This window comes from Solanum pennellii, chromosome 8 (assembly GCF_001406875.1).
Source record: "Solanum pennellii chromosome 8, SPENNV200".
Classification (NCBI taxonomy): Eukaryota; Viridiplantae; Streptophyta; class Magnoliopsida; order Solanales; family Solanaceae; genus Solanum; species Solanum pennellii.
The window spans coordinates 25,423,245-25,447,771 of NC_028644.1; the positions used below are offsets into that span (position 1 = coordinate 25,423,245).

Sequence of the window (24,527 nt, forward strand, 5' to 3'; positions counted from 1 at the left end):
GGACTTGCGCAACCTGTGACGGTCCGTCGTGCCTGCGACGGTCCGTCACGATGGTCGTCGCAACCTCCCCAAAGTCCAGGTGGACTGTGACGGCCCGTCACACCTGTGACGGTCCGTCCTGCACCTCCGTCCTGACGGTCAGAGACTCGTTTCCCGTACCAATTTCTCAAGAGTTGAAGTGTTTTGCAACGGGAGCTTACGACGGCTCGTCGTGGATGTGACGGCACGTCCTGCAGGTCCGTCACAGATTACAGAGAGTCGATTTTCAGTACCCAATTTCAGAATTTCTAAGTATGCTGAAACGAGACCCTGCGACGGTCCGTCGTGCCTGTGACGTTCCGTCGTGGGGTCCGTTTCCTCAGCCAATTTTCCAGAAATAAAATCTGCTGCTCAAAACGACTAAACAGGTCGTTACAGTGCGCGTGTGCATATGCGCGTGTGTTCTAAAAAAAAAGGTAATGTTATTTTTCTAAAATATTTTTTTCCTTTCTGGTCATTTTTCTTTAAAAAAAACTAATGTTAGTTTGTTTATTCTTATTTTCCTTTTTTTTAAAAAAATCAAATTAATTTGGTAACTTTTTCCTCCTTGAGATTTGAAAATAGAAAAACTATGAAAACTCAAATTGGGAGTAAGGAGTTGGGAAGGTGGTGATTTAAATTTCAAAATTTGATATGATGATGTTTTGAGTATTTAGATTTTGATTATTTGACAATATTTATTTTCATAATATTTAATTGATGGTAGCAAGTAGGTATAAGTGAAAGTTGCCTGCTAAAGGGATACACAGTGTAAAGAAGTTAGCAAAAGTTCATTGCAAGTGACACAAATAAAGAACAGGAAACAAGATTTCCCAAGAAAACGATGAAGGAAATGGAACATAAATTGAGGTGAAGAAGAAAGAGTAAAAGAAAAGCAAATAAATCAAATAAAAATAATTTAAAATTACTTTTAACATGTGGCAAGTAACTATTAGTGCGTGACTTATAAATATTTTTATATAAGTGGTATTGGGTGGAAAAAATGAGGTGTACATATTATTTTGAAATTGTTCAATAGAGTAATATGACACTCGCAAAGTCAAGATGTCTTTTTAAAAATTTGAAACAGTTTCATGGTGACTTTATATTTTTTTTTTGTTATAAGAAAAAATTAAACTTGGTGCCAAAGTAACTATCATAACTTTTATGAAAAATAAAATAAATTAGAGATTTAAAATATTATATAAAATATATTTATAAGAAATGCTCCCTTCATCTTCACGTTTTGAGATCCGCATAAGTTTTTCTTTGATAATATATATATTTTTATATATTTTAAAAGTATTTGAATTATCCATATGCAGTGCTATCGTAACTCCTAGGTCACTAAAGTCATCACTTGGGGGCCTCATATTTTTTGGGCCCCCCATTTTTTAAAAACAATAACTTTTATATGTTTTTTAACAAAAGAGTTATGTGTACTATGAGTGCTATGATTTCTACTAAGGAAAATGCATATGTGATAAATATAAACCTGATTTTTGCAACAAATAAATTGATGAAAATATGGATAAGGAAATCACTAAATCCCCTAAAGAATCTTTAGAGTTCATTACTTTATATATGTTGAATAAAAAAAAAATTCAGTTCAAAATATATTTTAATCAATTGAAGCATATAAGAATATTTTTTTATTTCTTTTGTAGTGGTAAAATATTGAAATTAGTAGGTGACGAAAGTTTTTTTAAAAATTATTGTCTTAACTTTGACATTTCTTTAACCCATAATAGTTATCCTGATATCGATGATTTAGATTTGTTTTATGAATTAAGAGTGTTAAGAGAAGTAATAAAAGTAGAAGATAATGATCTAATGAAAATACTCAATTAAATAAAAAAACTTTATTTTCCAAATACACATATTACTTCTAGGATAATGTTAACATTTCTGTAAAACCGTCACCTCGCCTGATTTTTTTTTAAAAAAAAAATTAAAATTGATTAAATCTTCTTTAAGATCAACAATGTCCCAAGAGAGATTGAATGAATTCGATGTATTATCACTTGAAAAATAATTATTAAAGCAGATTGATTATAAAGGAGTACTTAATGACTTTAACATCTAAAATAACTAGAAAAGTAGATTTTAAATAAAAATATATGATAAAAAAATAAAATATTAGAATTCCTCTCTTAAGTTTCGCTTTACGTTCTTAATGCTTTGTAGTCGGTTATGTACATATGACTTTACTTTTTACCTTTTAATACTTTTTGACTCTAAAAATTTGAAGGTTACAAGTAGAAACGTAGGCTAACTAACATTTTCGCTTAGACATACACAACGAAGATATGGAACTTTGGGCTGACAGAGTAAGTAAAGGCCCGATACATAATGTGCAAGTTTTGACAGAATACAAGCTTAATTACAAGTGTTAGTACCATTTGTTGTGGACAAATAATTTGCTAACTACAAGTCACAGGGCATAGTGTGACAATAACAATAATAAGATGAGCGGAGAGAGCACAAAACCGTACATAGTGAAGAAATGCATTACCCTTTTGCTTTCATGTGCTTCCTCAACTTACAAATTCAAGCAAGTTCATGCATTTTCCATCAGGCGCCGAATCCCTTTATCAAACCCACATATGGGCAAGTACTTGATTTTTACTCTAGTTTCTCTTTCGGGTCCAATGTGTTATGCTCAACAAATCTTTAATCAAATTCAATTTCCAAATATTTTCACTTGGAATACAATGATTAGAGGTTACGCTGAAAGTATAAATCCATATCCAGCAATTGAAATACACAATGACATGTGTGTTAATTCTGTTGCCCCTGACACACATACATACCCTTTTCTTCTAAAAGCTATTGCCAAGGTGATTGATGTTAGGGAAGGAGAAAAGGTGCATTGCATTGCAATTAGAAATGGGTTTGAATCGTTGGTGTTTGTTCAGAATTCCTTGGTTCATTTTTATGGAGCAATTAGTCAAGCTGAAAACGCTCATAAGGTGTTTGAGGAAATGTCTGACAAGAATCTTGTCGCATGGAATTCAGTTATTAATGGCTATGCTTTGAATAGTCGACCTAATGAGACATTGACCCTTTTTAGGAAATTGGTTTTGGAAGGTGTTAGGCCTGATGGGTTTACTTTGGTTAGTTTGTTGACTGCTTCGGCTGAGCTTGGTGCGTTAGCGTTGGGTAGAAGGGCGCATGTGTATATGTTGAAGGTGGGATTGGATAAGAATTTACATGCTTCAAATGCACTTTTGGATCTTTATGCTAAATGTGGGAATGTGAATGAGGCAGAGCAAGTTTTTCATGAGTTGGAGGAGGATAGTGTGGTGTCATGGACATCTTTGATTGTAGGTTTGGCTGTCAATGGTTTTTGTGAGAAAGCACTTGAGCTTTTCGAGGAAATGGAAAGAAAAGGATTTGTGCCTACTGAGATCACATTTGTCGGGGTCTTGTATGCCTGTAGCCATTGTGGTTTGGTGGACAAAGGGTTTGCTTACTTTGAAAGGATGCAAAAATTGTTTGGAGTTAAACCGAAAATTGAGCATTATGGGTGCATGGTTGATTTGTTAGGAAGGGCTGGTTTAGTTGAAAAGGCATACAAGTATATTAAAGACATGCCATTGCAACCCAATGCTGTGATTTGGCGAACATTACTTGGTGCCTGCTCAATACATGGTCATTTAGCTCTGGCAGAGATGACTAGAAATCACCTTAAGCAGTTAGAACCTAATCATTCTGGGGATTATGTGCTCCTTTCAAATCTTTATGCAGCCGAGAGGCGTTGGTCAGATGTGCATCAACTAAGGACCACTATGCTTAAAGAAGGGGTGAAAAAAGTCCCAGGGCATAGCCTTGTTGAGTTAGGTAATCGGGTGCATGAATTTGTTATGGGAGATAGGTCCCATCCTAAAAATGAGGCTATATATGCTATGCTTGGAGAAATGACAAGATTGCTGAGATTGGAAGGCTATGTCCCTCATACATCAAATGTGCTTGCTGATATAGAGGAAGAGGAGAAGGAGACTGCTTTGGCTTACCATAGTGAAAAAATTGCAATTGCATTCATGTTAATTAGTACGCCGCCTGGGACCCCTATTAGAATTGTGAAGAACTTAAGAGTCTGTGCTGATTGCCACCTTGCCATTAAACTAATATCTAAGGTTTTTGAACGCGAGATAGTGGTTAGAGATCGTAGCCGGTTTCACCATTTCACCAATGGATCTTGCTCTTGTAAAGATTATTGGTAGAACATAATTGTGGAATTCGAACTGGGCTTTGCATAAGTTGCTTAAATTAAAGCAAATCCTTCTGGAAAAGAACGATGATGGAGAACAAGATCTGACAACATCTGCATTCTGTTCGAGGAAAGGTTAACAAGATAGATCAAGATAGGACATTTCTTGGTGGACAGATATGTAAACTCTATACGTTCTGAAGAAAAATTCCTCAACACCGTTCGATGGTGTTTTGGGTATCATATCAAGAGATGGGCCTGGGCTCTATATAAGTCACAAAAAAGGGAAAGTGTTTTCTTATCCTAAGCAAATGGGATTCATTCACTTTTCACTAAACCTTTAATAACATCAGGTGATTGCGCATTCTTTTCAGCTAGTATGGATATATACTCAGTATTCTTGCATAATCTGCTAGATTTTAGATGTTTATACCCCAATTGACAGCTATGTTCCATGTTACAGCTGGTATAAATCAAGTATCTAAGAGTTGTTCCGAATTCCTTCCTTAACCTGTTGATACACATTCCATTTCAAGTTGACAATGAGCTACATGGGTTCTCAAACTTTTATGCTCAAAATAAATAAATATCTTTAAAGGTGTATTTTAGGCCCAACATGCTCCCACAACAACAAGATGCATGGTTGGGACACACACCCTTGGAGCTGTAGTATTCAAGATCTTTTAGGTTAGTGGAAGCAGTTGAAGCAAGTGTTGCCCAGTGTAGATCAGGAAGTGAGTGGATTGTGAATTTTAGCATAAACTGCTTTGATTGGGAAGTAACAAGCATGTCCATGAAATATGATCCGAAAAACTATGGCTCAATACAGAATGGGTTGTTGAAGGCATGATGCATGTTTGACTTATGTGGTGGCATAGTTCCAGAAACCAGACAAAGATCGATCATGGGGTGGACTATATTGCTTGGTGGACTTCTGTATTGCATAGAGAATCGCTTACACTGTTCACCATGAGAAGTCCTCCATGCCTGAAGTCTTTGTTAGCCATCAGCAATGATTCGATCAAAATTGCCAATCCTGGCCAACCTTCTGTTCTGCTACAAAGATTCTTCATTCCTGTTGAATTTCATGGATTTAGTGCGGTTTTGTCCAAAGATGAACTAGAAACTTTGAAGAAGTCTCGGATCTCCGGCCTTCATTTCAGCTCATAATTAATGACAGTTTTTTGGTTAAGTTGCTTCAGGCATCTGGCCAGATATGCTGTCTAGCTACAAGGATGATGGCATGCCTGAAATCCCAAAAAAGATGGAAGGCAATTGATGTTTAGCCATTTATTCATCCATTGTTTGCCTCACATGTAGTATTTCAATCGTTTTTTAGTACAAATTATTGGGTATTGATTTCGTCACTGATTGATCTAAATAATTAGCAACAGTATAGTTTTATCAGTGGCAATAATGCTTTTAGTGACAAAAATACTCTTAACCACTTAAAAAAAATCAAATTTTTTAGAATAAATAAATTCGTTAGAAATGTTTATGCATATTGGGACGATCTTTTTTTTAAAAAAATTAATATAATACTTTAAGGACGAAACCACATGTTTGTTGACAGTTGATTCACATAATTTTTTACTTTGAACAACATTTTTCATGATCAAAGCTAATTTATAAATAAAAAAAGTTATTTGTCCCTACTAATTGAATTTGTTTTAGTGAGAAACTCAGTGATTGATTGAAACAATTATACAAAGCTCCAACTAGTTCGCCTAATGGGCTGCTCTACTTACTGTCCATTTCGGCGAACTGCATCACCAACTAGGAGATGCGCCGAAGGAATTAGCTAGACCCGATGCAGTTCACCAAAACTGGGAGGTCCACTGGGAAGTTGAGCGACGATCTGAGGAATTTGGTGGTTCGCTCACTAAGGTTATGTGATCATGCTAAAGTTTGCCAAATTAGAGGCTAAATTCTCCTATGCTACAGGCATAATCGGTGAACTACCTCTATTAGGCGATCCGCCGAATGAGTCAGGCAAGCTCCTTTCTAACATTCTTCGGGGAGTTGCTCTAGTTTCGCTTACTCTTGTCATTCCTTTACAATGAGGAAATTTGTCTTTCTTTTGGAAAAACTGCATAAAAGAGTCATAAAACCTAAAGTATTTATAAGCTCATACCCAAATTTAAAGTAACTTTTCATGTACTCATTCTCCTTGAAATATTTACAGCTCATTCTCCCTTCCCTTCAGTAGCCATTTCTTGTGTATATATTACCCCAAATACTCATTCGACAAGAATTAATTACGCGCACACCATGATTGATTGTATCAATTAGCTTTTATATCCTTTTTTTTATTTCTTTATTTTGTTGTTTTTCTCTCACTCTTTCTTCCCCCAAGATTCTTGATTTGTGTGTACTATTTTGCCAAACTAATTTAATTATTTTATTCTTTAGCTTTCTTTTTTTTTCAAACATAAAAATAGAATATAGAAAAAGACAAGCTAATCATTTTCAAACTAATTAATAAATTAGATTGAACTACATGAAAAAATAACTATTAAAAATTCAAAAAAAAAAAGACGAATAATTAAACTACATCTAGGAGTATTTAAGAAAAACACTTTATTTTTTATTTTTATGTATCGTTTTTGTCTTTTTCTCTCTTTTCTCATTTCTTACTTTATTCCTGAGTCTCTTTTGATAGTATTTTATTATTTGTTTTCTTCACCTTTTTTTTCCTCTTAATTCCTTTTTTTCATAAGTTTATATTCTTCTTCTTTTTTTAATTCATTCTCTTTCGATATTTTTGCTATATGAATATATAAAACACTCATTAATGATACAATGTCATTATATAATATGTTATGATAATATCACGGAGAAATGAGTTAGTTGTAGGAAGTATCAATGAAATTGTAGCAATATATAAATATATGAAACAATCCTTAATGATTTCATATCAATATATGATATATTGTGATGGTATCATTGAAAAATGAATTGGTTGTACATGGTTGTATAAAACCTATATCAATATATGAATATATGAAAATCGTCCTAAATGATACCACAACAATATATGCATATATGAAAACAACCCTTAAGGATATCATGTCAGTATATGATACGTTGTGATGGTATCATTAAGAAATGAGTTGGCTGTTAATGAACAGTTCAGGAAATCTTAATAATGCTATAGCCACATATGAATATATGAAAAAAATTCTTAATGATACCATAGTAATATATAATATGTTGTGATTGTATCATTGAGAAATGAGTCGGTTCTACATGAATGGTTATAAGAAACCTTAATGATACCATAAAAGTATATGAATATATTCTAATCGTATTATTCAGAAATGAGTAGTTTTGTAAATAAACGAATGAATGAAACCTAATGGTATCATAAATGATATGAGGAGTATTACCAATACATAAAATAGTCCTTAATGATGTCATGTCAATATACAAGTCATTTATTAATAACAAACCTTAATAATACCCACTCAGTTTTTACATACTATTTTAGTATCACTTAATAAGTCAACTATGAACAAGAAAGTTTAATGAGACCCACATAGTGTTTATATACAATTTTAATATCACTTAATCAATTAGTTATGAACCAAAAGTTTAATGATACCCATATAATATGTATATACTATTTTAGTATCATTTACTAATTAGTTATCAACTACAAACTTTAATGATACATATTCGGTGTATATATACTATTTTAGTATCATTTACTAATAGTTATAAACGACAAACTTCAATGATACATATTCAGTGTATATATACTGTTTTAATATAACTTATTAGATTAGTTATGAACAAAAATGCTTAACGATAACGATATAGTAGAGATATACTATTTTAGTATCATTTAATAAATTAGTTGTGAACAAAAAGCTTAATGAAATTCATACTATAACATCTCGCAACTAGAAAGAACTAGAAAAGAGTTTAAAATCTGAAAATACTTATTTTTGGAAAGAATAAGAAAATCAGAAAATATAAGTAAGTTAAAAAGTAAGTTTTTGGTCAACTACAAATGACCATAACTCCTAACTCGTGATGAGTTAGGTGTAGTTTCAGATATGGTTGGAAATCCCTTAGAGTAATATTTTCAATGCCGCTGAGTTTGCATGTTTCGATATCGTATGAGTGAGTTATGCCTTTCATAAGTTGGAATGTTAGATTTAGGAAGCCCAATCAGAATTTGGAAAGGGCAAAGTTGTCTTTACCTAACCTAATTAAATTAATTTATTTTTAGGAATTAATTTGGGGTATAACCAGACCTTTGTTTAGTTTAGAAAAATAGAATTCACGCTAGGGCTTGGAGAAGAGAGAAAAGAGGAGAGAAATCAAGAATCGTCACGCTCAAGCTTTACGCATATCATTCGTCGGGGGTGATTCCTAAAAAGGTACGTGAAATTACATAGTGTTGGATTAATTCACCCACACGCCAATCTTTTTTAAACTCAGTGAATCTAAGTTATTTGAATGTTAAGAAAGTGAGTTCTTGAAAAACATTGTTGAAAATTCATTGAATTCTTGATGATTGTGTTGTTGAAGTTTATTTTTGATTTGATTTGTATTTTCGGGTGTATATTTGAGTTATATATATTGGGTATTGATAGTACTAATGATCTCAAGTGTTTGATGGAAAGAACCATGGAAGTTTAGAGGGTTTAGCGATGAAAAAAGAAGGAGAAAAGTTGAGAACACCTGGAATAGGGGTTGGGGCCCGAGCCTCTCAGAGCCACAAAGGACAGTCTCTTCCCGTAGGGCCTTGAAGAGCGCCCCATTCTGCTCTCTGTAAGATGAGGGCTGGCGCCCCGCGCCTCTCAGAGGCCAGAGACGCTAGTTTTTCCATTCTTCTCCTACCTTTTCGTACTGGTTCCTAAGTGATGTACCTATGTTTTCTAGTTGAATATAACAATCTAAGGTATATCTAAACATCATGAAATTATCTATAAACATGAGACCGTGAATCCATAATTCAATTCAAGAAAAGTTAAGATCAAAGTCAAAGAAGTTAAGATTCAAGTCTAACGTTAAGAAGCAAGTCAAAGCAAAGTTCATAGAAGTTTTCAAGATTCTTTAGCAATGTTTTAACTTTATTTTAAGACTCAAGTTTCAAGTTAAGTAAAGAGTAAAGGGTTTAGTTCATTTCTCAAAAGGGAACTAAGTATTTCCTGAAAGTTTAAAAATGTTTCCACATTTAAGATAAGAGGAAACTAAGATTTTCAAAAGAGTTTTGAGCAAGAAAAGCGAACATCGATTCCAAGAGATCTTTTAAAGCTTTGTGTTTGAGAAATTATCTCAACCCGAAGAAAGAAGTTGTTTTAAAAACACATGAGCTAAGTATATTTTTGGGAGTAGTATTGAGTACCGATATGGGTATGCGAGTTCATAATAATTCAAGTCTCCATAAATCATGTATTCATCATGGTTATTAATGGGTCATACTTTTTAGATGATCACATAAGTTAAGTTGGTGGATCGACAAGAAGGAGTTTCTCAGAAGGTAAGCACTCCTCACTTCTAACCGGAAGGTTGCGAGTTCGAGTCACCAAGGGAGCAAAAGTGGTGGAAACTCCTAGGAAGGGGTAACAAAAATAAAAATTAAAAAATAATAATAAAAAATTTAGTGGATCCACTAAATTAAGTAGTTGTATGCGACGGCAAAATATAAAACAATCCTGGCAGCGTGGGCAAGACGTTGTATCACCATTTAGGCTCATAGTAGTGGTTTTCGGTTAGAGAATCTCCCACAGAAACTATATTACTTATTATAAAAGTAAATTTGAGTTTGTTATTGCATTTCTTAACGAACTAAGTTGTTTACACTGTTTTACAAGCTTTATATATTGCATGTGTCTAATTGCTTGATATTAAGTAAGTCATTCACGAGTTGAGCAGAGTCAAGGTAAGTGTTCCCTCTTACTTTATGCAAGCTTAGGTTTTTGTTCTAGCATTCCAATAATCGGCATCTGGCGTACTGTTGATCCAGTGAGCAGCTAAGAGTCAGTTGGTGAGCCTCCTTACATTCCGAAGAACATTATTTATCGTTTGATTTACAACTTTTGGTTGTTAGGATGATTGGGGGTCCTGTCCCAACATCTTTCTTTGTTTTTGAGGATTCATAAACAAATAACATAGCTCTTTAGTCTTATTCATTTCAGTTGTAAACGTTTAAGACATAAGTTGCCACTTTGGTTACGTATTACTTTTAAGTTATTTATTGAGTTATCTCTTGTGTTAAAGTCTTCCGCTGAGTAATAAGTCAGGCTAAAGGTCCGCTCGAGGACAACAATGATCTTCGAGTGCCGGTCACATCCAAGGTATAGGCTCGAGATGTGACACATACAATCTTTATATATTATTTTAGTATCACTTTATGAGTCAATTATGAACAAAAATATTTAATGAGACCCACACAATATTGGTATACTATTTTAGCATCACTTAATAAATTAGTTATGAACAAAGAGGTTAATGATACTCATACAATATTTATATACTATATTAGTATCAGTTACTAAGTTATCTATTAACAACAAACCTTAATGATACCCATTGAGTTAGGGTGTGCACTATTTAGATTAAACCAAAAAATCATTCTAATTTGAATTGATTTTTCTGATTCTTTGTTTGGTTTTTGGATTTATAATGTACTTTGTTTGATTTTTTGGTTTGGTTTCGGATTTAGAAAAATAAGAATCAAAAAATAAAAAAAAACGAATTAAACAAAGTAAATTATAAATCCAAAAATCAAATCAAGAATCCAAATTAGAATTCGATTTGTCATGTTTGATTTTTCGGTTTAATCCAAATAGTGCACAACGCTAACTCAATGGGTATCATTAAGGTTTTTTGTTAATAGATAACTTAGTAAGTGATACTAAAATAGTATATAAATATGTTTCTAATTATTGACAAAATCGATTAACCAAACAGAAAAAACCCAAACCAAAAGAGAAAAACCAAACCAAACCAAATTTATTTTGGTGTGGATTGGGTTACACTTCTTCAAAATCAAAAATTGAAAAGTCAAACCGAATAGTGTAAAATCGAACCGAAAAACCGAATGCACACCCCTACATTCAATAGAGATAAAATATTTTAGCGTCACTTAATAAATTAGTTATGAACACAAAGATTAATGATACTCACAATATTTATATATTATTTTAGTATCACTTACTAAGTTAGTTATTAACAACAAACCTTAATGATACTCATTAAATAGAGATATAATATTTTAATATCACTTAATAAAGTACTTACGAATAAATAGTTTAATAATACTATATTGTATTCATGTACTATTTTAATGTTACTTAACAGATTAGTTATGAATAACAAAACTTAATGATACCGATACATAAAAGGTATATTATTTTAAGATCACTTAATATATTAGTTATGGACAAAAAGTTTAATGATACTCGTATAGTATTTATATCCTATTTTAGTATTAGTTACTAAGTTAGTTATTAAACAACAAACCTTAGTGATACCCATTCAGTAAATCTATACTATTTTAGTATCACTTAATAAATTAATTCTGAACAAAAAGTTTAATGATACTCAGACAATATTTATATACTATTTTAGTATCACTTACTCAGTTAATTATAAACGTAACAATAAACTTTCATGATACTCATTTAGCGGAGATATACTATTTTAGTATCACTTAATAAATTAGTTATGCACAAAAAGATTAATGATACTCATACTTATTTATATACTATTTTAGTATCACTTACTAAATTAGTTATTAACAACAAACCTTAATGATAACCATTTGGCAGAGACACTATTTTAGACACTTAATAAATTAATTATGAACAAAAGATTAATAATACTCCTACAATATTTTTTCTTATAAAATATTTTTGAAGCATGATTTTACGAGTAATTTATGAAAAAAAACCTTTATAATACCTATAAAGTATGTAGATATTGTTTTAGTATCACATACTAACGAATAGTGTGTGTAGTGTATGCAGAAGAGAACCTTAATAATATCAATATATTATGTAGATACTCTATTGGCATAACTTAGTAATGAGTAACCTATGAAGAAAAAAACCTTAATGATTTCCATTATAGTATATATATAGATTCTCTTTTAGTATAATTAAACTAACGAGTAGGTAGGGTGTGAAGTAGGAATATTAATGATACCTATATAGTATATAGACATTTCCTAGTAATTGCTCATTTTCTAGATTATTTCAAAATGACATCAATTAGTATGTAAATACTACTATAGTATCATTTAGTAGTTGCTCATTTTCTCCAAATTATTTCTGAATGATACCACAATAGTATGTCATATACTATTATGTCATCATTGAGTAATTGCTCATTTTTTATTGATTATTTTTTAATGATACTTGATTAGTATGTCAATATACTACTATGGTATCATTTAATAATTGTTCATTTTTGTTGAATATTTCTGAATGATATCAGAATAATATACCATATACTACTATGGTATCATTTATTAATTGCTCATTTCCTTGAGATTTTTCTAAATAATACCAAAACAGTGTGTCATATACTATTATGAATTATTCAGTAATTTTTCATTTTCTAGATTGTTTCTGAATGATACCAGATTAGTATGTCATTTACTACTTAGTATCATTTAGTAATTGCTCATTTTCTCCATGTATTTATGAATGATACGAGAATAGTATGCCATTTGCTATTATAGTATCATTTAGTAATAGCTATGAGAATAGTATGTGCTTTACTATTATGGTATCATTTAGTAATTGTTCATTTTTTATTATTATTTTTGAATGACACCAGAACAGTATGTCATATACGACTATGCTATTATTTAGTAATTTATCATTTTTTCTAGATTATTTTTGAATATATATATCATAATAATATGTCATATATTGTTGTGGTATAATTTAGTAATTGCTCATATGTTTCACATTATTTTTGAATGACTCCGGAACTATATGGTCATATACTACTATGACATCATTCAACAATTATTCATTTTCTCCAGATTATTTTTGAATGACATCAGAATAGTATGCCATATATTATTACGCTATCATTCAGTAATTGCTCATTTGTTCTTTATTATTTCTAAATGATACTACAACATTATGTCATATACTACTATCGTATCATTTAGTAATTGCTTATTTTCTCCAAATTATTCCTGAATGATACCAAAATAGTATGTCATATATTAATATAGTATCATTCAGTATTTCTGCAATTTTTCTTAATTGTTTCATCAATCTACGAAAAAACAGCATGTCATGGACAAGATTATGTATAGGGATTATATCTATATAGTACGATCTCGGAATTCTATATTGAAAACCTTCATGATATAGAATGTCGTTTTTCAACTTGAGCTATAGTGATTTTTTATGGTAGATTAGATAAACTTGAATTGGTTATTTCGAGATTTCTATGACTATCTATATGGAAGTCATTTCCTAAGTAATATTAGTAGGATGATCAATTTCCTTACATGAATTTTTTGCATAAATTGATAGTTCTTTAAAAAAAAAATTGAGATATTTCTAGAGAACTGATTGCAGAAGTAGGCAAAGATCAACAAATAAGAAACAACATCCTAATACTTCTTCTTCAAGTGGAGGTAAACTTAAACGGTCATATCACTAGATACTTTCAATTGTGAAAATGCTTCCGCAATTGGATAACTCATGTCAGAACTTCCATTAATTTTGAAATGATCCGCTATTTGTTTTACAAAATCTTTGAAATTCGTAATATTGCCTACGAGCAGTACATCAACTTTGTTCTGCAAATTTAAAACTTCATTATGCTTTAAAAGAGTGGGTATTTGCTCCATCCTTATAATTGAGTGTTGATTTGAACTGGAAGAAGGAGAATCGTCAATGAAGAAAGAACCAGAAATGAGGTAAGAATGAGAACCGCGGATAAAGATGGAAGGAGAATTGGGGTAGAACATAAAATTGATCAAAAATTGAGTTTTCTAATTTGTTAAAGTGACGGAAATTGTTGCTTTTGAAGTTTATTGTTACGGATTTTTAGTTTGCTATAGCCAATTGTTTGAGGGGTACAAAATGTAACTATTTAAGGAGCTATAAAAATAATAGGCAATAAGATTGTAATTATTTTCATTCTATGGGTTATTTGCTTTATATCCCCTTTTCTTTTTGGTGGAGTAAGGGCCTTTGGGCCGATATCCCCCTTTTACTTTGTTGTTTGTTACTTTTTGGCTTTGGTTGATCTCATTTTGTTAAGTCTATCTCTTTGGCCTTTTTCATTTTCTTTACATTTTGCAACCCCTCATGTGTTTGATAAATCATAAAATGTTAGAGCTTTCATTGACAATGATTTGAGGATCGATTGTATTCAATATCAATGACTTTAATAGTTACCATGATGTAAAGTGTTGATGTTGCAAGAATGAAATCGATGTGGTTGCGCCGTTGAGCGATTTCTTTAAATCTTTTGTTGACTAGGTGTGTTTTGATGTGAGTCTTGAAATGAACATCACATGTACGATTTTGATCTTTTTGAGATATGCTAAATAAGTGCATTTTTAAATGCCATATGTGGTGAGGTGTTACTTGATAGCATTGAATGAATGTGTGTGAAGTCTTAGAATTTTCCTTGTTAGTCTAATTTGTTATATCTTGGTAAATGTGAGGCGTGATCTTGGAAAAAAAATCAAAGAGGGAGCCCAAATGTCATCAATCCTTTGTGACTATCTCATGAGGGTGTGCATCCATTTTGACACCATTGGAACCTAATCCATATTTTGTTACAAAACTAAAAGAAAGCCTCTTGAGTCAAATTGTCCCTATCTTCTCACATAAAATCCTTTTTAAAGAATTGTTATGTTTCAACAGTCAAATTAGATCAAAAGCCTAAGTTGGGGGTGTGGAAAGGAAAGAGGAATAAAACCCAAGTGAAGGGCAAAAAAAAATATGAAATGAAACTCAGCTTTGAAGTTTGTTACAAAAATAAGGAACCCTCATTATTAAAAAAAGATTCATTGTGATGAAAATGCTTTAGAAGAATAAAAATGGAAGTTCTCAATAGGAGCAAAATGAAAAACAAGTTGAGATCATGTAAAGATGATTGCAATAATGCAATGAAAAGGTTAAGTCACTAACCTAAATTGACCATACCTTAATCCTCAGCCCCGTGAAAATCCTAAAACACCCTTGCAATCTTGCATGAACTAGGTTGTGCGATGATAGAAAAGTGTTGAAGAAGAAGGAAACTGACGATTGAAACATGTCAAAAGATCAGTCCAACGCAGTTGACTGACTTATCTGCAGCAAGTGTTGATGAGGAAGGAAGCTGACGATTGGATTATGCCAAAGGAACAAGTCCAGCGAAGCTGACCGACTAGTTACATCATTGCGAAAGAATTATAGTTGCACTAGGATTAGACTACCTATGTTAATTAGAATTATATTTCGTGTATAATTATATCATGATTATGATTATATTACGACAAGGAATACTATTAGAATTATAATACAACTAGGATTTAAATTATTTATAATTGCATTGTTATTATTATATTAGTAATAGGTATTGTAGTAGGACTCTAAGCATAGTTAACTTAGGACTCTACAATCCTCTTCTATATAAGGAGCATGCAACTCAACATTATTATTATTATTATTATTATGAATTTATCAATATTGGTCAACCTATCAATACTATCATTACATTAATACAATCATTGATTTCTCTAATCCTAGATTTGAGATTTCTTCATGGGTTTCTACATGGTATTAGAGCTTAAATCTCCTCCACTCTCTGAGTATTGATAAAAAAAATGAAAAAAAACATACGTTGTAATGCCCCCTTCTATGAAAAACCATCAACCTCCTTAGTTCACCAAATAATTGTCACTTGCTCCATTAAACTTAAGCCAGCAAACTACCTCATAAAGAGGATGCACATATCACAAAGAATGAACCAAGTAAAAGTAGATGTTCCACTGGACAGACTGCTAGGAAAGTTGTAGCGGCTAAGAAGGATGCAAAAGATAGTGACACAATTGATGATTGGAAGGAGAAAAATGTGTTTCTAAGAAGTTGGATCTCAAGCACCTTGACTGAATAAAGTATATACCTAATTGTGGGTTGCTCAAGTGCCAAGGCGATGTGGAAATGCTTGAAAAAAAACTTATATTCACGCAAAAAAAAACAATTAATTTTTCTAGAAGCTTAGGTAAGACACCATATTCCACTCTTAAACAATTTGTTAGTGCTCTCACATGCTTTGATATAAGGGAAGAGGAAAAAAAGTGTCACAACAAAAACCATAACATGATATTATCTGCTAAAAGAAGGCAGGGGAAGAGGAAACACCATCAACATACTGAAGCATTGACAAAATAAGTTTTTACTGGGTATTCAAGGTCTTTTTTTGTTGGATATTCGGCAACAACAACATCAATACACCGAAACATTGACAAAACAAGTTTTGGCTGGGTATTCAAAGTTTTTTTGCTAGATATTCAAAGCAAGCTAGGAGTAACCGTTCCTCTACTCACTAGCTTGAGGGGAAGTGTTGAAGAAGAAGGAAACTGACGATTGAAACATGTAAAAGGAATAAGTGCAACACAGTTGACTGACCTTCCTGCAGTAAGTGTTGATGAGGAAGGAAGATGACGATTAGAACATGTCAAAGGAACAGTTCCGAAAGCTGATCGACGAGTTTATATCACTGCTAAAGAATTAAAGTCACACTAGGATTAGACTACCTATGCTAATTAGGATTATATTTCATCTATAATTATATTATGATTAGGATTATATTACGACTAGGATTACTATTAGAGTTATAGTACAAATAGGATTTAGATGATTTATAATTGCATTATTATTATCATATTAGTAATAGGTATTGTAGTAGAACTCTAAGTATAGTTAACTTAGGACTCTACAATCCTCTCTTATATAAGGAGCATGTAACTCAACATTATTATTATCAATTTATCAATATTGATCAACCTATCAATACATCAATTCAATCCTTGATTTCTTTTTCCTATATTTGAGATTTCTACAAAAAGTATGGGCAAACCTATGGGATAAAGCTTTCATGTGTTTCTCTTTTCTCTTTTGAGAGTGTAGGAGTTGCATTAATTCGTTCTTTCTTTGTTGATTTTCTTTTTGAGAGTATGAAATCATTCTTGATGTAAGGGTAATTGAATGCGCTTATTGAAACATGGGCTTGCATGACATAAGAAGCTAAAGTGAGCTTGAGCTTGTGTGGGAACCGACTTGTCATCATGATAGACTTTAGCATGTTGTTGAGAACAATCTTGTAATGGCACTTGCTTGTTAGTTCTTTTGAATATTGTTACAGGTACCTTTATTGAGCTAATTTTGTTATTAATTTACTTGAGGACAAACTAAAATTTAAGTTAGGAGTGTTGATGAGTCGTATATTTGCACTCATTTGAGGTCTATTTAGCTCAATAAATAGAGTTCTCAATGCATGATGTTATCATATTCTAATGGTATATTGGTCATTTGCAGTTATGAATGCTAATGGACAAGAAAAGAAGGAATGCATGAAAGAATGACAAAAAGGTAAGTTGTGTTAAACCAACTCTGATGATCGCCAAAAAAGAAGGGAAAATCACATAACAAGCATGGCATCGCCCAAATTGACAGTGCAATAAGAGTTTGTTTATTGGTTGGTAGGAAAAGTCATAGAGAAAAGGCGATACGCCGAGTGAAAAATGCGAACATGGCGATATTTGATAGTGTTTGATGATAAAATGCAAGTTCAGAGGGAAAACTAATGCATTGCCGATTCGCCGAGCTCGAAAAGAAAACTGAGGAGGATCGTTGAATGGTGATCGAACACCCGAAGCCTGGAGCAAGAAACAAGCAAGTTGAAACCTGATTGATGACTCACTGAATGATATCGGTGAGCCGACTAATGTCATCGAGTGAGGAGAGCATATTAGTTTTGGGACGAAATTTAGGAATCTATAAATAACTAAAAAAAGAGAGAGAAAGGGGTCCGAAACTAAAGAGAAAATTCTGAATATTCTAGAGATAGAAACATTTTCCATTGAGTGAAAAAACACTTTATCCGTTAGGCTTTTTGAATTGATAATCCTTAATTTGTTAAATCGGGGTTTAATTACAAGTTTGTTTGCTTGTAATTACTCCAATGCATGTTATCCATGGCTGATTTCATGCAAGGTATAATTTATTTACACTTTATAATATGTGGCTACCCCCTCCCCCCACTCTCTTGGGGTTTGATTATAGGGTTGGGTGTTTATTTAAGTTAGTATTGCTTCGTTTTATCGCTGATAATCATAGATTCAAACTGTTACCAAGTGATTAATTCATGAATTAAGGTGACCAACTTGATTGTAGCATCGAATCTCGTATAGGTGCTCGAAAGAGACTATTATGAGTGGGTAATATGTTCGACTTTTGCAATTTAGTTATACTAAATATTAAGTTCAAGGTTGTGAGTTGTTAGAATTGCATGTAGATGTCATATATGTGCAAATGCCCAACGAGAGGATAATAGTCTCCACAACAACGACCCAACACAAATAATCTTGGCACAACATCGGTAGTGAGTCAGTACAATTATTCAGACCATTAATGGAACATCATACATTACACATACCAATTATGTTCATTCTTTTACCTCACATTATCATCCATAGAACTTATTCATCATTTAAATATACACATAATATACGAAATCCTTCTCTAATTCCCATTACTCCTAGGTACTACCTTATGATATAGCTCTTCCTATCATTCAGAAACCAATGGGAATACATAGTTACCAAATCGATGAATCTCGAAATAACACTTAAAAATATCCTCTACCAAGTTTCCAATGTTTAAAAATGGTGAAATGGGGATGAAACCTCAAATTTTGAAAATAATTCATTCCAGGTCAAAATTGCATTTTGTGATTGCACCCTCAAAGCCTCACAATTGCAATAAAAAATGGGAGGTCAACTCATTGATTCACCTTCGCGATCGCGACCCAGGGCCACACGATAGTGATGCCTGAGGACCTATCTCAACATGATTGAGACAAACCCCACGCAATCACGATGTACAATTAAGCACCATTATGCGATCACAAGAGAGAGCCGCAAAATCACAATAAACAACACAATATGCAACAATAGAAGCATCAACAAACATCAAAACTTAGAAAAAATCACGAATGAGCATTCACAATTTGTTCGAAATCCCGTACAAATAAACAAGATAACCTAGCTAACTAAACTCGACGTTTTGAACTCAATGGATTGGTCAAGACACAGATTCAAGGTCTACTTGACCTGGAACCATTAAAGTCGCAATAAACTAACATTCACTTAACAATACCAACCTTCCCTCGAAACTTGTGAAAATTGAACTAAGAGCTCACCTAGGCCTAATATTTCCCGAATATAACTGAATTGTCAGAAATCTAAAGCGTATGAGAAACCGAATATTAAACGAAAGTAAACTCGTTGTCTAGTTATACTTAAACTTTCAACTAGGGGTGTACAAAATCAAACTGAAAATCGAAACAAACCGCAAACAGATTCAAATTGAAAAAAACCCGATTAGTGGTTTGGTTTGACTTGATTTGGTATTGAAAAAAAAATCCGACTATATTTGAGTTTGTTTTGTTTTAACTAAAAAAACCAACCCGAGATCAAACCAACCTGAAATTATATATATAATTTTTAAAATTTTATTTTATACATAAATTTTTTTACTTTAATAACATTTTAAAATATTTCTTATACTATTTCTTAGTTATTATCTTTTAATATTATATCAAGATTACAACCTAGAATTCAAAATGATTTAATAAAAATTCTAGTTCATACATGTTGATAATTATAATAAAACTTAAATCAAAATTAAATAAATACTAATGCACAAAGAAAATCAATTCAACAGTATGAATGACAATAATATCGAATATTTGTTCTTTTGTTTTAAATTGGTTTAGATAATTAAATACATAATCTAATTTTAGTTCTCATTAAATATTTAGTAATGTAACTAATACTTAATAAACTTATTTTAGCATGATTTAGTACTTTTAAATTATGATTATTTTCATTATGACTTTACAATATTTATTTTATATGATGATTTTATTATTATTATTATTATTGAATATTTTTGTGTCATCAATATTCATCTCATATTTTGTGTTATTTTTTTAAGAAACACCTTAGATGATTGTATTTTGTTTGAACTAAAGAAATATTTGGAGCACAAGTTAATTATATGTTTCTGTGCAGCCTTTACCGAAAAATCCAAAATTTTTGAAAAATCTGAAGTTTATTAGTTGGTTTGATTTATAATTTTATAAATTGAACACAATGGTTTGGTTTGGTATTTAAAAACCCAAACCAACCCGAGGTTTAAAAATCTGAATTTTATTAGTTTGGTTTGGTTTATAAATTTAAAATTTTTACACGAATGATTTGATTTGATTTTTAAAAAATCCGAACCAACCCTATAATGTACCTTCCTACTTCCAACTAAAGAGTTGAAATCCGTGAATAGACTCTAAAACTGAACAAAAACACTCTTGGATCAGATTCTCCATTTTAGAGCTAATATTACTAAAGCTATTCAATTTTGTGACTCTTAGTTCCGGTTGTTGCCAAAATTCACCTTTAAAAAGTCTCCAAACTCTAAATTTTTCAAACATCAAAACTTTTCAATCAAATTTCAAAATTAACTTCATAAACTGACAAAAACTATCTCGTTGCAACTTCGGGAGGGGTAAAATAGTAATTTTTCCAAAAATGACCTTGAGGGTAGTAGGTATGAAAATTAGGACTTTTAGATATCAAAAAAATTCATAGTACGTGATTTGATATTTCATTAAAAAAAAATCATAATTCTTAAAAATTAAATTTGAGGTCCAATTTATAATCCAAAAATTCAAACTAAATATCAAAAGTTTTGATTTTCAATGTGCCAACACTATGCTCACCCACCCCCTATTTAGAATTAGGGGAAACTTTCTTAGAGGAATTTTTCAACTGAACACATGGCTTACCTAAAGCTATATTAGAAATCTACCATCAAAAAAAAGTTGGCTTTCCTACTAAAACACAAAGATATATCAGATTGTTTAACTGATAGCGAAACACCAAATACAACTAGACAAAATTTTCTTTCAAAATCCGAACAACAGTTTGTCACCAAAAAAACATACTAGTGAAACATTCTTAATTTTTATTTAGATTAGTTGTCACAAAAAATACATGAAATTAGAGATGACAATTACTATTATTTTGTGTTTATTAATGAATCCATGTAATGTTAGTCAATAGGAGATATGATATAATTGGAAGGACCATTGATTTAATCCAAAAAGTTCAAACTAAATATTAAAAAGATTTACTCTTAAAATTTTCCAAACTATGCTCACCTTCTATTTAGGATTTTAGAAAACTTTCTTTGAGCAACTTTTTCAACTTAACATATGGCTACCTAGAGCTATGTTAGAAATCCACCATCAAATATCATATTTGTTTTTAACAAAGCTTTAACAATACTACCTTATTGACATGAAGAAGATATATCAAGAATTACTATGTATTTTATGAAGGCAATACACGGAAGTAGTAGTCCCCCGTTTCAATTTGTTAAGATGGAGTTTTTAAAAGGTAAAAAAGACTCTTGAATTTTGTTGTCATAAATTAAAAATATATTACATAATACTCATTTAATTTTATGGTCTAAAATATATGAGGTTGAAAATAGTGTTGCTAAAAATCAGAGAAATATTCATTTTGAAAAAGAATAAAAGAGAGAGTATGATAAAAGGAGTAAACAACTTTTTGTTCTATATATACATTATAGTTATCTTAAATCAATATTACGATAAGATCATTAATTAACAGGAGGGTAACAGGGAAAATTGGACGTTATAAGATCTACTATTTTCTAATTATAACAAAGTTATATATTTAAAGGATCTTATATTGTGTAATTGTGTTTTTTAGTGGATGCTATCAGATAATAAGAGAAAAATCGATTGAATTTATGCAAATATCTTGCATAAATTTGCTACCTTAACTGTACAAATTGATCCATATTCTTCAAAACTAAGGGACAAATATGATACATGAAAGATACACAGTGGCATAGGCATATCATTTTGTGATCTTTTCCATCGCTATACTTATTTAATTGAATATAACCACAAATGATTATTACTATTTCATAAAAAATATAGGTCTGAAGTTTTGTTATTAAATAATGACATATTAACATCAATTCACTAAGTTAGTTCATAATTTCAGTAGGTAAAATGCACTTAAACCCGAACGGAATTCAATAACAATTGTATATACATAAAATTCTATCAACCATAAATATACAACATATTTTTTTTAAAAATCATATAGGGCGTTTAGATGGACCCCTTGTTGCTCCCACTTGACTTTGTCACTCTAAATATGATTAGATTAACTTAATGTACAATTGCGTAAAATGATTTACTTATTCACACCCTACACTCTATATAAAGGCGAAAATGTTTCTCAGTAAATTTGTAAATCTTCTCTTGTTAAGAAATCACACTCACTTATAAGGAAATGGGTTTAAAAGGCAAGTTGATCTCTCAAATAGAAACGAAGTGTTCTGGACATTTGCTTCATGAGCACTTCAAATCAAATCCACACAAAACATCCGCCATGTCTCCTGATAAAATAACAAATTTTACACTTCATGAAGGTCAATTAGGAAAAACTAACTCTGTTGTTAGCTGGAATTATATTCTTGGTAAGTAACTTATTCATTTCATATTTCGATTGACTTTGGTAAAAGTAAGCAATGGATTAGCCTTCTCTCCATTTTTAAATTTTGTAATGCAATTTACATCTTTACGTTAAGATAAGGTTCGAAAGAAAAAATAAGTAGGAAAGGAGTATTACATATTCTAAAAGTTCACATCATTTATATAAAAGTTGGGAGATGAAAAGTAAAAACACCTAGCGTCAATTGGTTGAAGAGTACATAAAAGTATTGATTCTTCAAACAGTAAAAGTTCATAAAAAGGAGACAACAAATACCATTAATGGTCGCAAAGGAATTCTCTAATTCAGATTTTTGTCTTTTTGTTGTCATTGGATATTTTTGAATAATATATAGCCTAAAACGTTAGTGAAAAAACGTTTATATTAGTATATCTACATAATGTCTCTATCATGATCATTTATGAACTTTAGTTTCTGTACTTTTGCTTCTTTTGTATCCTCAATTATATTTATTTGATTTGACAACAGGAGGAAAAGAGAGGCATGCCAAACAAGTCCTACACATAGACGATGAGGAAAAATCAATCACTTTCAACTTTAAAGAAGGATATATGAATGAACTATACAAGTCAATGACACTGACACTTACATTGATTGCAGAGAAAAACTTTATCACTTGGACTCTTGTGTATGAGAAATTGAATGAAAATACTCCAGAGCCCCTGGATTTTATAGAGTTTCTTATCTATCTCATCAAGGACCTTGAGACTCACCATGTTGGGAAATAAATATCATTCCCCATTACTAATAAGATGATGAAGTATCATGACTATCCTAAATATTTGTTAATAAATAAACCTACTTGGTGTGATATATGATGCTTCATGAGCTTGATGAAGTGTTAGTTCTGTTGTAAATCTCTTTATGAGTCAATAAAATTGTGTGGTGTGATATATGTTTCATGATTTGTGTATGTAGGCGTGTTCATTGTTAATAATACATTTATGATGGACTTCTCCAAGTGCATTCATATTTAGATGAAATATTATATGGACAAAATTGGTTGATACTTTTTTTAAAGTCATTTCTTTGGTTAATTTGATTTGCATCCTCTTAAAGGAATTATAAGTTATTATTTAATTTTTAATAGAGATGTAATGTTTTTATTTGTAAATTGTGATTTCTATAATCATTTTGATGTTGTACGATAAAATATTTATAACTAATAATCTAAAATAAATACCCCCCCTTTTAATGGAAATTACTCAACTAAAAGTACAACAAACGACTAATTAGGCTAAGTCTAGGCCTTATTCCTCATATGATGGACCCTTAGCTCTATCAAGTTCTTTATTTGAACAACAAATACTTGTACTTCTTTACAGTAAATTTGGGTGTATTCAGTCTCCTTGCTTAGTGGTTTAGCCGGTTCCAACATTTGCTTTGCCTGTTGAATGCCTTGAATTGGACCCGTTACAAACAGAAAGGACGGGGGTCTCGCTGCCCGGTCAGCGAGTCGGGGGGTCCAGGGGGGCGACG

At 31.5% G+C, this 24,527-nt stretch overlaps 2 protein-coding genes across 2 annotated transcripts; both read left to right on the top strand.

Moving 5' to 3' along the window:
* The first annotated feature begins 2,346 nt into the window (after nucleotides 1-2,346).
* LOC107027184 (pentatricopeptide repeat-containing protein At4g21065) lies at nucleotides 2,347-5,598 on the top strand. Its single transcript, XM_015228365.2, has 2 exons — nucleotides 2,347-4,584; nucleotides 4,695-5,598. Exon 1 carries the CDS (start codon nucleotides 2,487-2,489, stop codon nucleotides 4,242-4,244), a length of 1,758 nt encoding a protein of 585 aa, XP_015083851.1. The 5' UTR covers nucleotides 2,347-2,486; the 3' UTR covers nucleotides 4,245-4,584; nucleotides 4,695-5,598.
* Nucleotides 5,599-22,763: 17,165 nt separating this feature from the next.
* Nucleotides 22,764-24,026, top strand: LOC107027992 (kirola-like). Its single transcript, XM_015229043.2, has 2 exons — nucleotides 22,764-23,013; nucleotides 23,517-24,026. Exons 1-2 carry the CDS (start codon nucleotides 22,827-22,829, stop codon nucleotides 23,774-23,776), a joined length of 447 nt encoding a protein of 148 aa, XP_015084529.1. The 5' UTR covers nucleotides 22,764-22,826; the 3' UTR covers nucleotides 23,777-24,026.
* Nucleotides 24,027-24,527: the final 501 nt, after the last annotated feature.

Coding starts and splice junctions, on each gene's coding strand:
- LOC107027992 (XM_015229043.2), top strand. CDS start 22,827: ATGGGTTTAAAAGGCAAGTTGATCTCTCAAATAGAAACGAAGTGTTCT. Junction 23,014..23,516: donor TAGCTGGAATTATATTCTTG/GTAAGTAACTTA, acceptor ATTTGACAACAG/GAGGAAAAGAGAGGCATGCC.
- LOC107027184 (XM_015228365.2), top strand. CDS start 2,487: ATGAGCGGAGAGAGCACAAAACCGTACATAGTGAAGAAATGCATTACC.